Here is a 15,853-nt window from a genome sequence, read left to right as displayed (position 1 = left end):
TTAACGCCTATTGTCTGTGTCTCCTGTCAGTCTGATATTGACTTACTATGCCTGTGACAGAGTGCTGCAAATGTAACATAACAGTATATTAGATTTGTCATATGCTGAGTCTTCCTTGCAATGGCATAGGCAAACAGACATTAACCAATGCAACTGGTTAGAGTGCAGGAGCAACCAATGAATTGGTCCAATATGAAATAAGTAAGGGCAAAGCCTGGACATGATGTAAGCATATAGGAAGTTCTCAATGTGGCAGGTTCAAAATAGGCCACTCCCATCCCTTCAGAAAATTGATTAGAGAGACAGAAGGACTGATTTAAAGGGGTGGTTCACCTTTAAGTTAACTTTTAGTATATTACAGAATGACCAATTCTAAGCCACTTTTCAATTGGTCTTCATTATTTATTTGTTTTTATTTATAGTTTTTGAATTATTTTCCTTCTTCAAACTCTTTGCAGTTTTTAAATGGGGGTCATGGACTCCAGCATCCAAATAACTATTGCTCTGTGAGGCTACAGTTTTATTGTGGTTACTTTTTGTAACTTTCTTTTTTTATTCACGCCCTCTCCTATTCATATAACTTGGTAACTTGGACCCTAGCAATCAAATAGCTGCTGAAAATCCAAACTGTGGAGAGCTCCTAAACTGAAAATGAAATAACTAGAAAACTACAAATATAAAATGAAGACCAATTGCAAATAACTCTCTACGTCATAGTAAAAGTTAACTCAAAGGTGACCACCTCTTTAACAGGTAAGAAAAGCATTGTTGGTGGTTTAGTAAAATTTAGACCCTGAAGGTGAACAACCCCTTTAATCTCTCTCATGTACCTGGCTAGCAAGGCTTTCTGAGCCCTCCTATCTTTCTTTGGGTTCTGACAGAGATCTGACCAATACATACATTCAGACATTTTGGCACAAGCAATCCTTTCCTCTGGCTGTCAGTACAGCACTAAAATCACAAGTGGTAGAGACACTGCCTGCAAAAGCCAATAAAAGTTTACTTTCAAAATGGTTTGAAATAAAAAAAAAAAACACACCCTTTGTGCAGGTTTACGTTAATTTTGTGTGTTTCCTTACAATTAAATTGCTTTACTTCTTTTGTCCTAATTATTGATAAAATTCCCAGGCAATCAACTCTGGCCAAAGTGTCAAAAATGAATTTGGATTCTTAAAAAATATCATCAGCATTTGGGGGGAAAAAGGTTTCTTGACATGTTTAACCTTATAACTCCTTGCCTGCCTACTTTTTCCTTGTTATAACCTATACTCCTCCATGCTGCTTTTCAGAGAACAAGAAGAAGGGGAGGAAGAAGAATTTGGTGAATTCAAGCTATTACCCTGTGATTCAGAGAGTGACAATGTGAGTTTCTTTATGAACAGAAAATTAGTGTACATTTAAACCAAAATCTTTTGTATCTTATCCAGTGGTGTATGTTGCCCACAGCTGCAATTAAATAGCATTTTAGCCACTTTGCTTACTGGCCAACTCCCAACCTAAAGGCATGTCACCAGAATGTCTGAAATTGCTTTTAAACTGCCAGTCGACAATTTTTTGGCAGTAAGGACTGCATGGTGGTGCTGACATTTTCAGGTTACTGCCATTGCTTGCAGTGACCTTTAAGGTCTTTGTTGGGCAAAACACTTGTGTGATATAGGCCAATGGAAACGTATAGCACAAGATGATAAAAATGCCTGTTACAGGTTTTGTGTACAATTTTAAAAAGACAGTAGTTATATAAATCAATTGAAACTTTTTGATACTCTTAACCTGCTTAAAGTGTTAATATATAAAAGCTGACTTTTGTCAGCTTTTTTGTTAAGGTGTAGCTAGATATTGACACTCTGCAATAACCTTTTAGAACTTGTGGTATTTAATGCAACTTGTTACAACATAGGATGAAAATAATGAAGAGGAGGAAGGAGAAAAGGATAATGAAGATAATGAATATGAGGAAGATGAGGATGAAATTCTGCAGCAACAGCAAAAGAGAAAATTGTAAGTAAATATTGTTATAGTGAATGGTAACTTGGTTATGAATGGCACAACAGTACCTCCTGTTTTGGTTATGATGGTAATAATGAGCATCTAATTTTTTAGCAGGTTTTCGTTTATTCAAAAGGGCTAATTCCAATTTCTGAAATATGCTAAACTCTAAGGGGCAGATTTTTTAGAATGAGTTAAGAGCTCAATACATAAAAACTCAAGTACTTTCTATTCATTCCTAAGGATTTTTAGAGGCTTATTTATGAATAGGTAAAAGTAAGAATTTGACCATTGATAAATACGCTTCTTAAAATGCCATAAGAATGAATAGAACTTAGGTGCGTTTTTTATGTATTAAGCTCTAAACTCACATTTTGATAAATCTGCCCCTAAAGGTTCTGTTAAAAGCATAACTCTTTACAAGGGCATTTGATTTTTAGAAACTTGCATTATGTGGTGGTGTTAAAGCGGCCATGTTTTGCCCACCATTGAATCAGGCACCTAAAGTTTCTTATTAGGCTAGTTAGGGTTCTATTCCTAGAACCCCAAACCTCACCCTATATTCTTATTGAAATAGTGGCTATATGAGCATCTTAAAGAGAAAAAAAAATCTCATTAATTGTCCTGCAGGTGAAGACACTTCCAGTAACTGCTTAGGAGAAGTTTGGAAAATTATACTAACACATTTCCTGTCATTACCTCCACTACTTACCTGTATCAGAGCAATTAATGTGCACATGTCTGATTGGGCTGGGCAGTGCATAGATCTGATAGACTGGAGGTCAATGAAAACAGTATCTTTAGCCTGTTGGTGCATCTGCTTAAATTTGCACTGTCATGCAAAATTGTTTTTAAGATCCAATTCGGACTGAGACAAGCCCAGAGAAACTCTGCTTTTGCTTTTCTTGCTTCGGAAGGGTAAGCATTAAGTTGCAATTTAACAGCTGACAGACCTGCAACACTTAAGATGTGTATTGCTTTCCCCTCTTTAGGTTAATGCCACACAAAGCGTATGGTGCATATTATGGGGAGTATACGCCCCATACGCTTAAAGATCCCCCTACCTGTGCCTGCACCCAAATTTATTGAATACGCTCGGGTGCAGGCACATGTAGCCGATATCCGACTAAATACATGAGAAAATCAGGCACATGTAGCCGATATCCGACTAAATACATGAGAAAATCAGGCACTGCCACATCTATTGATGCATGGGAAACCTGAAGGTGCTGCCATTTCTGACCAGGCATTAGCTACAGGGTTCCCTCAGCTTCCCAAGAAAAGAAAAAAAAAAAGCTGTCTTCATTGCATTTAGTATATGTTAATATGTTGTATAATTAGGGGTCAGTGTTGTAGGTCTTGTATTGTCCAGTGCTGCAGAACTTTGATATATTTTGTAAATTTGGTCTGTGTTCCAGGCGGCTGAAGGACTTCATGGAAGATGAAGCAGAATTGTCGGGAAGTGATGTAGGTAGTGGAGATGAGTATGAAGGAGATGATGATGAATATGAGGAAGAAGCCATAGATGAAGATCTCCCATCTGATGAGGAACTGCAGGATCAAGTCAATAAAATTCATATGTAGGTGCTTACAGTTAAATTGTTATATACAAAGCCTTGCAAACAGTTTAAATTGTTCTTACATGCAAGCAATTTGAATAATTAAACTAGTCAAATTGGTGTTACCCTGCTTACAAATACATGATTTGGGCTTTTATAATAAAAAAAAGGGACATAAACATTATCTGCACTTGGAAAATTAAATAAACATTTTATCTTTTTTACACAGACCATGATACTCATACAGTCAATTTTTATTCCTCATTTATGTGCAGTGTCATGCAATCCCTTCCCTAACTTTTTCCACTATGAGGTAATGGATCACTAGATCTTAATCCCCCCTAGATTCCAGTGAATCTGTGTACCAACTACTATATAAAGGAAGGAGGGGGATACATTTTACTGTGACCCAAAGTGGAGGTGGGAGTATTATAGTCTGTGGAATCGGGTTTGTTTTTATGGGGAAAAAAATATATTTTTGGAAGTTCAAATATGCACCTTTTTTTTATAAGCTCAATTGAATGCGCTGATTTTACAAGGGGGAGTATGTTTTCTCTTATGTATGGCAAGTGTCTACCTTTTATTTCTTTGCTTTGTCATCACAGAGGCTTCTAAAATCAGTTGTCTATCAACTGCTATCTTATTAACAGCAGAATTATATTATTACCAGAGAATTAGAGTGCTTATATTTCACAAAAAATAGTATCATATATAGTTTTTTTATTTAAAAATGCTTGCACTGACCAAACTGTCTCTTCTAATTATTAAATATCTTTTTTTTCTTTTCTTTTTTTTTTTTTATATTTATATCTGAAAATGAAAGTCACATTTTATGGCTTGTAAAAGCATAGTCAAACTAAACAATGTCTACTCAGAAGCTCTGTATATTGAAACCCTGTCTTCCCCCAGCTGAAGTCTCTCTTTAGGTATTGAAATAATGAGCAGCTCAGTGACTGTGCTTATACAAATCAGGAAGTAGAATTTTAATTTCAGATTTTTTCCCATTTTACTAAAAGAAGTATTTCTTAGTTTTTTCTTGTGTTTAATTATGTCCATCACAACCCCTATTCTCTGCATTTATGGACAATAGGGTGTATACTTCCCATTTGAATGTAAAGGTCAAAGTTACATTCTGAATTAATTTGTGACTTTAGGAAAGTTACCATGGATGAAGACCAACGACAGCTTCGCCTTTATCAGGAGAGATACCTGGCTGATGGAGATCTCCATAGCGATGGACCAGGGAGAACAAGAAAGTTTAGATGGAAAAACCTTGGTACTTGTCAAACTTTTAACAAGGCTTTTTTTTTTTTTTTTTTTTTTTTAATCAAAAACCACTATTTTGCTTAAAAGTGGTGCCCTTGGGTTAACCCCAAAAAAAAGTTTTTTGTTTATTTGTACATGAAAACATGTGTAATGTTCCTTGAAGTTTGAAAAAGTTTTTTCTATCACAAAACTGCAGTTCTGTGTTTTCACCGTAGAGGACTGTGAGGAATTTTTTTTTTATATATGAGTCTTTCAGCTAGAGTTTTGTTAGTAACTTTTCAAAAGAAATTTAGTTTGGCTGCTGAACATATGCTTCTTGCAGATGATGCCTCCCAGCTGGACATGTTCCGCAGAGACTCTGAGGTGGAAGATGCTGATGGAGAGAATGAGGAAACTGAGGATACCGAACTGAAATGGAGGAAACAGCGGTTTGAAAGAGAACAATGGCTGCGACAACAGGTCAGTAGCATAATTAGTATTTTACTTTGTTTTTGAATTTTAAATGGTAAAATAAACACACTATGCTTCATAAGGAAGACTAAAGGAAAGTTACTATATTCTTGGGGCTCTGTTACATATCTGTTAGGACTGTCAAATATTTAAGGAAAGTTAAAAAAAAAAAAAAATCACATCATATATACAATATTTTTTTTTCTTCTAGCAAAAACAAGGGTGATGGTTTTACTTGTTTGTTTATGTAAACTAATGATTTTATTGTTTTTATCCTCAGAACAATAACTGATTATACCGCTTTGGATATATTTTGTGTGCATTATAGTGAAGGCATAGTTTTCTGTGCTCTAACGCCATCTTTCAAACAAAAAAAAAACAGCCTCCAAAATAATTTGTTTTTTCTAGATTAGCCATGGGTAATTATGAATTTTTGTGTTCTTTATACTGTAATTTAGACACAAGTTGGTAGAGATAACAATGAGGAGGAGGAGGAGGATATTGGCGAAGACAGCCAGTTTATGAAATTGGCTAAAAAGGTCACTGCAAAAGCCCTACAGAAAAAAGGTAAGGTATATAATATTAAAACCCCCTTTTCTGTCTGACTATTTTGTTATCTTGTCCAAAAAGAATTGGGTTTTTTTTGTTTAATTTTTTTTCAAGTATACATTTTCTAAAAATTAAATGAATAATAATGAATAATTTTCAGTGCTCCAGAGCTAACTTAAGTGCTACCTGAGTTATACTTTTATATGCTACATGACTGATAAATAGTAATTACAAGTTCCTCTTTCCTGCTTCAAATGGAGCCTTAAGTAACCTATCGAGTTTTATTTTCACATTTATGCTGTCCTTCTTGGTGGTGTATACAATGATTTCCTTTCTCTGTAATCATTTTTAACTTGTACAGTTATGGGACCTGTTATCCAGAAGGCTTGGGACCTGGGGTTTTCCAGATAAGGAATCTTTCCGTAATTTGAATCTCCATAACTTAAGTCTGCAAAAAAATTAATATCTTAGTTGGGATCGAGTACAAGGTTTTGTTGAATAATTACAGCGAAAAAGGAACTCATTTTTAAAAATTAGAAATATTTGCTTATAATGGAGTCTATGGGAGATGGCCTTTCTGTAATTCGTAACTTTCTGAATAACTGGTTTCCGGATAAGGGATCAAATACCTGTACTTGATTATAAGCTGAATGGGTCCATATTGGTGGAAAAACAATCCTATTGAGTTTAATGTTAAAATGGTTTTTAACAGACTTAAGGTTTGGCGATACCTTATCATACACAGCATTCTGGATAATAGATTGATGTAGAAGTATGTATATGTATGTATAAAAAAAAAAAAAGGTACATTAAAATTTAAATATCCTCTTGTAAGCTCAAGTTCTCAATCTTTTATATCAGTAATTTGTCACTTAGATCAAATTTACACATACCAAGGTCACTTTAGTCAGAACTCAACCTGTCTATGTTTTTGGAGTGTGGGATGAAACAGAAGTACCAAAGGGAAACCCACATACAAACTCCTTGCAGATAGTGCCATGGCAGGGATTGAACTAAGGACTTAAGTGCTGCTTACACATGGAAACATAGTTATATCGTGACCATGGGTTTTATACTTTTGACCCAACTATGGCATGGTTTGTGCTATATTACATATGCAAATTTTACATATCAGTATGTTGTGAAACTTATCTTTTGTATTATCTGTGAAACACATTTAAATGTCAATATGCCCTTTTCTAGTGAGTACCGAGCTAAATGAGCCAAAGAAACTGGAGGCTAAAAATCAGTATGAAGTGATTCGGCCATTCAGCCATCCAAAGGTAAGTAAAATCTTATACCTGCACAGTGAATTGTCTTCCCCACATACTAGGCACCGCATTCACAGTTAGCCAAATATACCATGTCCTTAGATAAAGAATTTTAAGCTAGTAGCCACCCATAAGTTACATGATGAAAAGGAAGCTGTAAAAGGTGGCCCTGGAAGGTCTTGTAAGAAGACTTGATCTGCAAGGAAGTGTGGGCATTTCTGCAACAAGAATGGAAAGACTATGAGCTGTGATCTATGGCAAACAGGGTGTTACTAAATACTGACTATGCTGTTCCATTTTCTGCACATGCCACAGTTATTATTTCCTTTGTTTCTTTTTAAATTTGTGAATTAAAATGTAACTGCATTAGTATTGTTTGCTAGTTAAAAAATTAAATAAGTATGTAATTGGCAAGGGCTGCCCAAACGTTTGCTCTTTCCTTGTATATATTTTATTTAGACCTATAAACCTTGAGAAAAGTAAGATAAATTTCATTGACTTTAGGTAAAATTGATTGTGTTCCTTTTTTAAAAAAACAAGCTTTCAAATTTCATAAGGCAAAATATACAATCTTACCTACTTCCAGTCATAGGGTTAAAGTTAAAGGGGTGTTTATTCTTTTGTTTATCTCCACCTCTTTTCGTGTGTAAACTAATTATTACAGCCACGTTTGTGATATAATATAATTTTAAACCAGAGTAAATGATATATGCAGCTGACCCTTATAGATGGCATTGAGTACATATTTTTTAGGTATTTTAACTGCACAAAGGCATACAAATGCCCTCTGTGCCAAGGCCCTGAAGCCAAAATTTAAGCTCCAACATCTGATCAGCAAGCCTTTTACTTTGACGCATTTACATATGCTTGAAAAGCTTGATGTTTCAGCCATAGTTTTGATAACAGCCAGAGCAGGTAGTGTACATTGTAATATTGTTAATATTCAAGATTTCTTCGAAGCAGTATCTTGAAGAGCAAACAAGTTATGTCTGAAACGAGTTTATTTAAGCCATAAGGCCTGTGGCACACCAGGACATTTGTTGGCTTGGGTTTGCTTAGAGAGAACATTGGCTGTCAAAAGCCCTTCCCTGCACGAGCTTTGCTTCATTCCAAAATAAATAGGATGTGCTCTGCCTGATGTCGGGCTGGTGATCTTCTACAATGTGAGATTATTTTGCAAAAAGGAAGGATATCAACTTTATGCTGTGTTCGTTTTACATTTAAATTAAAAGAAAATATACTACAACATATAATATAAAAAAACCCTTATATTGGAAATTGGTAAGTTTTTATACTACCCCTTATTACATGCCATATGTAAAATTATTTTAGCATCATATAAATCAAATATGGAGGAAATTAAATACTAATTCCTTAAAAAAATTTACAAAAATGCAAAGCTTTATGAGTAAGGGTCTTATTTATTCGGAATTTCAGTTGCGTACTGGCTCACTGTTAAGCAAACCAAAAGAAGTCTTACAGAAGCTGGCAGCGGTGTCGGATTTGAATCCCAATGCACCTCGAAACTCAAGAAACTTTGTCTTTCAAACGGTCTCTCCTGGAAAAAAAGAAGAGCCTACAGACAAGCCAAGATCAAAGGTATGTTTAAATGTAGAAACCGAAGGTGTAGTATTCTGTTCATAATATAAAGTTATTGGTTTCTCCTACAAAGCAAGTCAGAAATGTTTCAGATCTGTGGAATTCCACACAGTGTCGAACTGGCCCACCAATAAATGAGGAAAACTCCCGGTGGGCCCTCCTGCTTCTAACCATTTGGCCTGCTTCTTGGTCATTCCCTATTTCTGAATGGGAATAAAGAGGAGAAATTGGTGGGTGAGGAAAGAAGGAAAAATAGTTTGTAAAGCAGGCCTAGGGTCTAAGGTTTTCTGGTGGGCCCCTGGGTTCCCAGTCACACTGATTCCACAACCCTCTCAGCAGATTTCATTCTACCCTAAGAATATCTAACAAATGTGACAATTTTCGTGACTAGACAGTAGAGATTATAAAATAACCTCAACCACCTTTACTTTAATTTCTAGAATTTTCATATCAAGTTGTATTATTGTATTTGAAAGTGTTATAATTTATAAATTGCTACAAATGCTGACACAAGTCTCCAGGGATGGAACCCATCCCCCACTGCCCCCCTAAAAACACTTTAAAAGTATATTTTCTTTCACTAAGTAATTTCCTAATATACAGCCTATACTTGCAGCTGGCACCAACTTATTTTTCTACCAGATGCTGCTTTGGCTGAGCTTTTGCATTTAGTAGTGAATTTCCCAGATCATCACACTCACTCACACTCCCACTCACACACTCTGTTTTAATAGAGACTGTGCCCCTGCCAAAAGCCACAGCAATGTTATTCTAACCAGTTTCATAAAAATATATAGCTCCAATATTTTACAGTCTGTTGATTTACTTCTCTCCACCTTCTTGCAGGTACGTAAGAATATATCTGTTGCCGTGCCTTCCCCTAAACGTTTTAAGAAGGATATCTCCACTGCAAGTAAAAGCCGAAGTATATTTCAATTGTTGGAGTAGGTTTCTTCAACATTACACTACACCAATAACTTGTTTTTATGTCTTAGCAACAAACAATTCTGTACAATCTTTTAAAGTAGTTATGGGTGAAATCTTTATTGTACCCCTGCTTACATGCTACAATTCTTTGTACTGAAATATTAATGTTACTTGAACTAATGTTGTTTTTGCTTAATATCATTCATACAGAGGCATAGGGAAAATACTGTGTATTTTTTCCTTTAATCAAATATATGATTGTTGCCTTACATCAAATGTTCTACACAAATAACCAGGTGGTATTTCCTCATAACTTCATGATCTTATGTAAATCTACCTCGTATAGTTACAATGGTCCTCCTGCACAGAAAATACAGTTGGGGTAAATAAAAATAAAATAATTGTTTTTACAACTGCCCATATACATAGACTGTGCATTGTCTTACCGTTTTGAGTAAAATATTGCTTAATTATTTTCCTCTTGGGATGTGAATAACTCCTTACTTGGCATTATCCAAAGGGGCTTGTGCCGAACTTTATTTTTTTTCACCTAATTGATTAAAATATATATTTTTCTCTTGTTGCACGAAACAGGGCAAACACAGACTGGAAGTTTCCTTTCCAGCTTCCTAGGTTCTTAAGTGTAGCTATGGAGTTGGAGAAGGTATTTAAGTGACTTACTAGTCCACAGATGTCCCCTATGTATAATGAGCTCCTTATTTAAAAAAAAAAAAAAAAAAAAAACCCTGATGCAGAGTGAAGCAAGATACAGTTTGAAGAATGAGTTTGCTTATGCAGAAGTCATCTTTTTTTTCATTGTGGGTAGTAGGGGGGGTGCAGGTAAAATCAATGATCCATTAGTCATTTATAATAGAAAAAATAGGAATATGTGGATTGTTTTTAATTAATAGAATAAGCAGAACACATTTTAAAACAAGGCCTATTTATTTTGCTAATGTTGAATAACAATGTATATAGCCATATACTACTCCTTTGTATTATGAATGTGTTTCTTGTAATATATTTTATTGTAAATTGTTATAAATGTTTGTGAAATATTTGTTAATAAATTCATTTTTTAAATGTTTTTATTTATTTGTGTTAACATAAATCAACTGAAAAACTGGGTCATATGGCTGGCCATTTAAAGGTAGTATACCATTTCTTTTCAAGGTTGGAATTAGTAAGAACAACAAAGTAAATGATTAAGTATAGTAAGCAATAGAAAGAGTTAAGGAAAGAAAAGGGAAGAAGGTTGGCTGTGGGGGGATACATCACTGTATCAAAACTTTTGGATTGACATGTCTGGGCATTAGGTGATAAGAATACACCGTATTCATGCAAGCTTTGGAGAGTTTTGTTTTGGAGGGAGTTTTGTCACTATGTAGTCTTGTGTAATTTTTATCACATAATAAATCTATGTGAATGTACTACACCAGGGAGCCCAACCTTCTTTTCATTTACCTGGGCATCAGGTAAGTCAGCTTTAATGGAAGGGCCTTGTTAACCTTTTCTTCTTGTGCTTAAAGTCAACTCAAAATATAATTTTTTGCTGAATAAAAGAAAACAAAATTTTAAGAAACGTTGCGATATACATTCATTACAAATTTGTAATGGTTTTTGCGTTATTTGTATATATAATTGCTATTAAAAGCAGTCTCTGCCTGTTCTTTCTATTCTCTGCACTGGTGGCCCTGATATTTGAAACAATGTAACACAAGGCAGCAGTTAACATTGTTTAAAAAGTAACAAGTAGGAGTTCAGCATGCTGCTTTCAATAGCAATTAGATTTACAAATAACTTAAAGCACTAAATAATTTTAATAAATTGATATTGGAAAGTTGTTTAGAATTATGTTTCCTTTTATGAGGCAAAAATGTATTTTGGGGTTGACATGTCCCTTTAAATTGGGGGCACAAAATACAGTCTGCCATTCTCCGCCTGTGTTTTCATCAAGGCACAGGAAAGCGGATCCACTGTTGTATGCTACTTTCTGTAGCTCCGTTCACAGGCATGGGGTCAGCCTGAGTGAAGCTACAAGGAACATAGAGCAAAAATGCATACTTTTACTTTTCCGCTTTGTGTACCCCTGTCATTAGGGCACATGTTCTGGACAACTTTCTAGTCAACACTATTACAGGTATGGGATCAGTTATCCAGAATGCTCGGGACCTGGGGTTTTCTGGATAGGGGATCTTTCCGTACTTTGGATCTCCAAAACTTAAGTCTGCTAAAAATCATTTAAATGTTGAGTAAACCAAAAAGGATTGTTTTGCCTCCAATAAGGACTAATTATATCCTAGTTGGGATCAAGTACAAGGTACTGTTTTATTACAGAGAAAAAGGAAATCATTTTTAAAAAATTAGAATTATTTGCTTATAGTGGAGTCTATAGGAGATGGCTTTTCCGTAATTCAGAACTTTCTGGATAAGGAATCCTGTACCTGCACTCTAGCATAGACAGCGCCAGATTTGAGATGGGGCGCCCAGAGGCACATCCCCCTCCACAGTGCTCTGTATGTGAGCAAACTTTACTTGCGACTGGGTGGCATGCCACCCCGGGCTATTGTGGCCTCACACAAATCCAGGCCTGAGCATAGAAGTATTAAAGGGGCTGTTCACAAACAAAACAGTTTAGGTGTCTTCACATATTACATCAGAAATAGATTTTTGCTGAAAAAAACTAAAAATTTATGTGAAGAATATGACATGCTGATAACCATACCAGAATGGATAGGTATATAGTAGCCGCAACAATTTGAGTTTAAAAATGTTCAATGTTTATTGGCACATCTAAACAGCACAGCTCAAGGTCTAACATGTTTCGTGTCAGCACACTTCCTCAGAGACCTCCTTCCCTCCACAGGAAATATATACCCATACACCCTTCCATAAAATAACCATACATATGGTTTCTGTTAATACATTAATTAACTAATAAACATTCCACAAACCTATTTTATGTGCCAACTGATTGATATGACATTGTTCTACATGCTTTTTAATACAGTAGATCAAAAACATTAAGTTTAAATATATTACAGCAATGTTTAAACACACTCCATTAAAAACATTGTTGCAGCTCATTGGTTAAAACATTTCCACTTTCAAAAGTAATAACTTATTTCATATGTCTAATTCAGTCCTTGAAGTTGCCTGGTACATAATTTATAAATACACTTCTGCGCGTAACAGCTTTGATTTTAAATCGCCTCCTCTAGGTCCTGCGGTCACCCTTTCTGTTCCTTGTAATCTCACATACTCAGTGTTACTAGCACTACATTGCTTAAAGTGCCCCAAGACCAGTGTTGTCTCACTCCATGATCATATCACATTTAATACTCTCTAGCCCTCTCCTTTAAGTATCTAGTAGTGCAGGCAACATACTGTTTTAAACATCTTGTATAGGTAATTAGATAGATAGATTAGACTTCGTATTAAAATATGCAACTTCTTATGTCATACCATTTGTTTGTTATACTAAAGGAATCCAAGACCTGCACCACCGTACATGTCAGACCACTATTTGCTCCACACTTATACATCCCTTTATGTTGTAACCAGGTAGTTTGTTGTTTATTCTGCATATAAACACTCGGGGCTAGAACAGAACCCAATGTGGGAGCCTTTTTGGCCACCATCTAGAATCCTGATTAAAGGATGCCTTTAATGCCTTGATCAATATATCGCACTGGCATGCCATGTGTAGAAGTAATGCCACATGACTGTTGGTGATGTCACGCCATGATGTCACTTCCATCGCAATTAGAAGGTCACTTAGGAGATAAAAGATTAATGCCTGTCAGATATTATTAGAACTATGGCTGCTTTTCCAATCTTTTACTATATCTGAAATCTTAGCTAAGGTGAGGTCTGAACAAAGAGTGCTTTATTGTGTATGATGAATGAATCCATTTTTCATGTGAGGGCTGTGAGGTTGGGGAATGCCCTTCCTAGTGATGTGGTAATGGCAGATTCTGTTAATGCCTTTAGGAAGGGCCTGGATGAGTTCTTGAACAAGCATAGTATCCAAGGCTATTGTGATACTAATATCTACAGTTAGCACTGATGTTGGTATATATGGTTTATGTATGTGAGTGTATAGATAGGTCAGTATGGGTTTATGTATGTGAGTGTATAGATAGGTCAGTATGGGTTTATGTATGTGAGTGAAAAATAGGTCAGTATGGGTTTATGTATGTGAGTGTATAGATAGGTCAGTATGGGTCTGTATGTGAGTGTATAGATAGGTCAGTATGGGTTTATGTATGTGAGTGTATAGATAGGTCATTATGGGTCTGTATGTGAGTGTATAGATAGGTCAGTATGGGTTTATGTATGTGAGTGTATAGATAGGTCAGTATGGGTCTGTATGTGAGTGTATAGATAGGTCAGTATAGATAGGTCAGTATGGTTTATGTATGTGAGTGTATAGATAGGTCAGTATGGGTCTGTATGTGAGTGTATAGATAGGTCAGTATGGGTTTATGTATGTGAGTGTATAGATAGGTCAGTATGGGTCTGTATGTGAGTGTATAGATAGGTCAGTATGGGTTTATGTATGTGAGTGTATAGATAGGTCAGTATGGGTTTATGTATGTGAGTGTATAGATAGGTCAGTATGGGTTTATGTATGTGAGTGTATAGATAGGTCAGTATGGGTCTGTATGTGAGTGTATAGATAGGTCAGTATGGGTTATGTATGTGAGTGTATAGATAGGTCAGTATGGGTCTGTATGTGAGTGTATAGATAGGTCAGTATTGGTCTGTATGTGAGTGTATAGATAGGTCAGTATAGGTTTATGTATGTGAGTGTATAGATAGGTCAGTATAGGTTTATGTATGTGAGTGTATAGATAGGTCAGTATGGGTTTATGTATGTGAGTGTATAGATAGGTCAGTATGGGTCTGTATGTGAGTGTATAGATAGGTCAGTATGGGTTTATGTATGTGAGTGTATAGATAGGTCATTATGGGTCTGTATGTGAGTGTATAGATAGGTCAGTATGGGTTTATGTATGTGAGTGTATAGATAGGTCAGTATGGGTTTATGTATGTGAGTGTATAGATAGGTCAGTATGGGTCTGTATGTGAGTGTATAGATAGGTCAGTATGGGTTTATGTATGTGAGTGTATAGATAGGTCAGTATGGGTCTGTATGTGAGTGTATAGATAGGTCAGTATGGGTCTGTATGTGAGTGTATAGATAGGTCAGTATAGGTTTATGTATGTGAGTGTATAGATAGGTCAGTATAGGTTTATGTATGTGAGTGTATAGATAGGTCAGTATGGGTTTATGTATGTGAGTGGATAGATAGGTCAGTATGGGTTTATGTATGTGAGTGTATAGATAGGTCAGTATGGGTCTGTATGTGAGTGTATAGATAGGTCAGTATGGGTTTATGTATGTGAGTGTATAGATAGGTCAGTATGGGTCTGTATGTGAGTGTATAGATAGGTCAGTATTGGTCTGTATGTGAGTGTATAGATAGGTCAGTATAGGTTTATGTATGTGAGTGTATAGATAGGTCAGTATAGGTTTATGTATGTGAGTGTATAGATAGGTCAGTATGGGTTTATGTATGTGAGTGTATAGATAGGTCAGTATGGGTTTATGTATGTGAGTGTATAGATAGGTCAGTATGGGTTTATGTATGTGAGTGTATAGATAGGTCAGTATGGGTTTATGTATGTGAGTGTATAGATAGGTCAGTATGGGTTTATGTATGTGAGTGTATAGATAGGTCAGTATGGGTCTGTATGTGAGTGTATAGATATGTCAGTATGGGTCTGTATGTGAGTATATAGATAGGTCACTATGGGTCTGTATGTGATAGTATACAGTAGATAGGTCAGTATAGGTTTGTGTGTGCTGGGTTTACTTGGAAGGGTTGAACTTGATGGACCCAGGTCTTTTTTCAACCCTATGTAACTATTTCTGGAGTTAAAGGGACATCGAATTGCAACATTCCCCTGCGGAATACAGGAAAGGTATATACTGGAGACATATTGCATCATATATCAGACGCCCTCTTCTGCACCGAGAAAGTCTGTTTATGAGCGAGCTGCTGAAAAGGCGGAAAGGGATGGATTAGAAAACAGGGACTATGTACCTAGGTACACCAGTGATGATTAATAGTAACCCCTGTATCTATCCGCAATTCTAGGTGAGGATGTGAGGCTGACAATGATAATGTAACTGACAATAAATAAATACTATTCCACGTGTGTGCGCGCACAGCATGC

At 35.8% G+C, this 15,853-nt stretch overlaps 1 protein-coding gene across 3 annotated transcripts in view; it reads left to right on the top strand.

Moving 5' to 3' along the window:
• Positions 1–10,694, top strand: part of clspn (claspin) — a 43,411-nt gene extending 32,717 nt beyond the window's left edge. For all 3 annotated transcript variants that reach the window (XM_031896900.1, XM_002938839.5, XM_012957365.3), the window contains exons 17-25: positions 1,290–1,362; positions 1,898–1,998; positions 3,405–3,566; positions 4,700–4,821; positions 5,134–5,270; positions 5,720–5,828; positions 7,014–7,093; positions 8,519–8,680; positions 9,527–10,694. In XM_031896900.1, coding sequence (XP_031752760.1) covers positions 1,290–1,362; positions 1,898–1,998; positions 3,405–3,566; positions 4,700–4,821; positions 5,134–5,270; positions 5,720–5,828; positions 7,014–7,093; positions 8,519–8,680; positions 9,527–9,628 — 1,048 coding nt within the window. In that variant the 3' untranslated portion in view covers positions 9,629–10,694. The remainder of the gene's footprint in view (positions 1–1,289; positions 1,363–1,897; positions 1,999–3,404; positions 3,567–4,699; positions 4,822–5,133; positions 5,271–5,719; positions 5,829–7,013; positions 7,094–8,518; positions 8,681–9,526) is intronic.
• Positions 10,695–15,853: the final 5,159 nt, after the last annotated feature.

The sequence above is a fragment of the Xenopus tropicalis genome, chromosome 2, assembly GCF_000004195.4.
Source record: "Xenopus tropicalis strain Nigerian chromosome 2, UCB_Xtro_10.0, whole genome shotgun sequence".
In the NCBI taxonomy this organism is placed as follows: Eukaryota; Metazoa; Chordata; class Amphibia; order Anura; family Pipidae; genus Xenopus; species Xenopus tropicalis.
The sequence above is the reverse complement of the archived record's forward strand: the minus strand, read 5'-3'. Positions and strand labels throughout refer to the sequence as shown.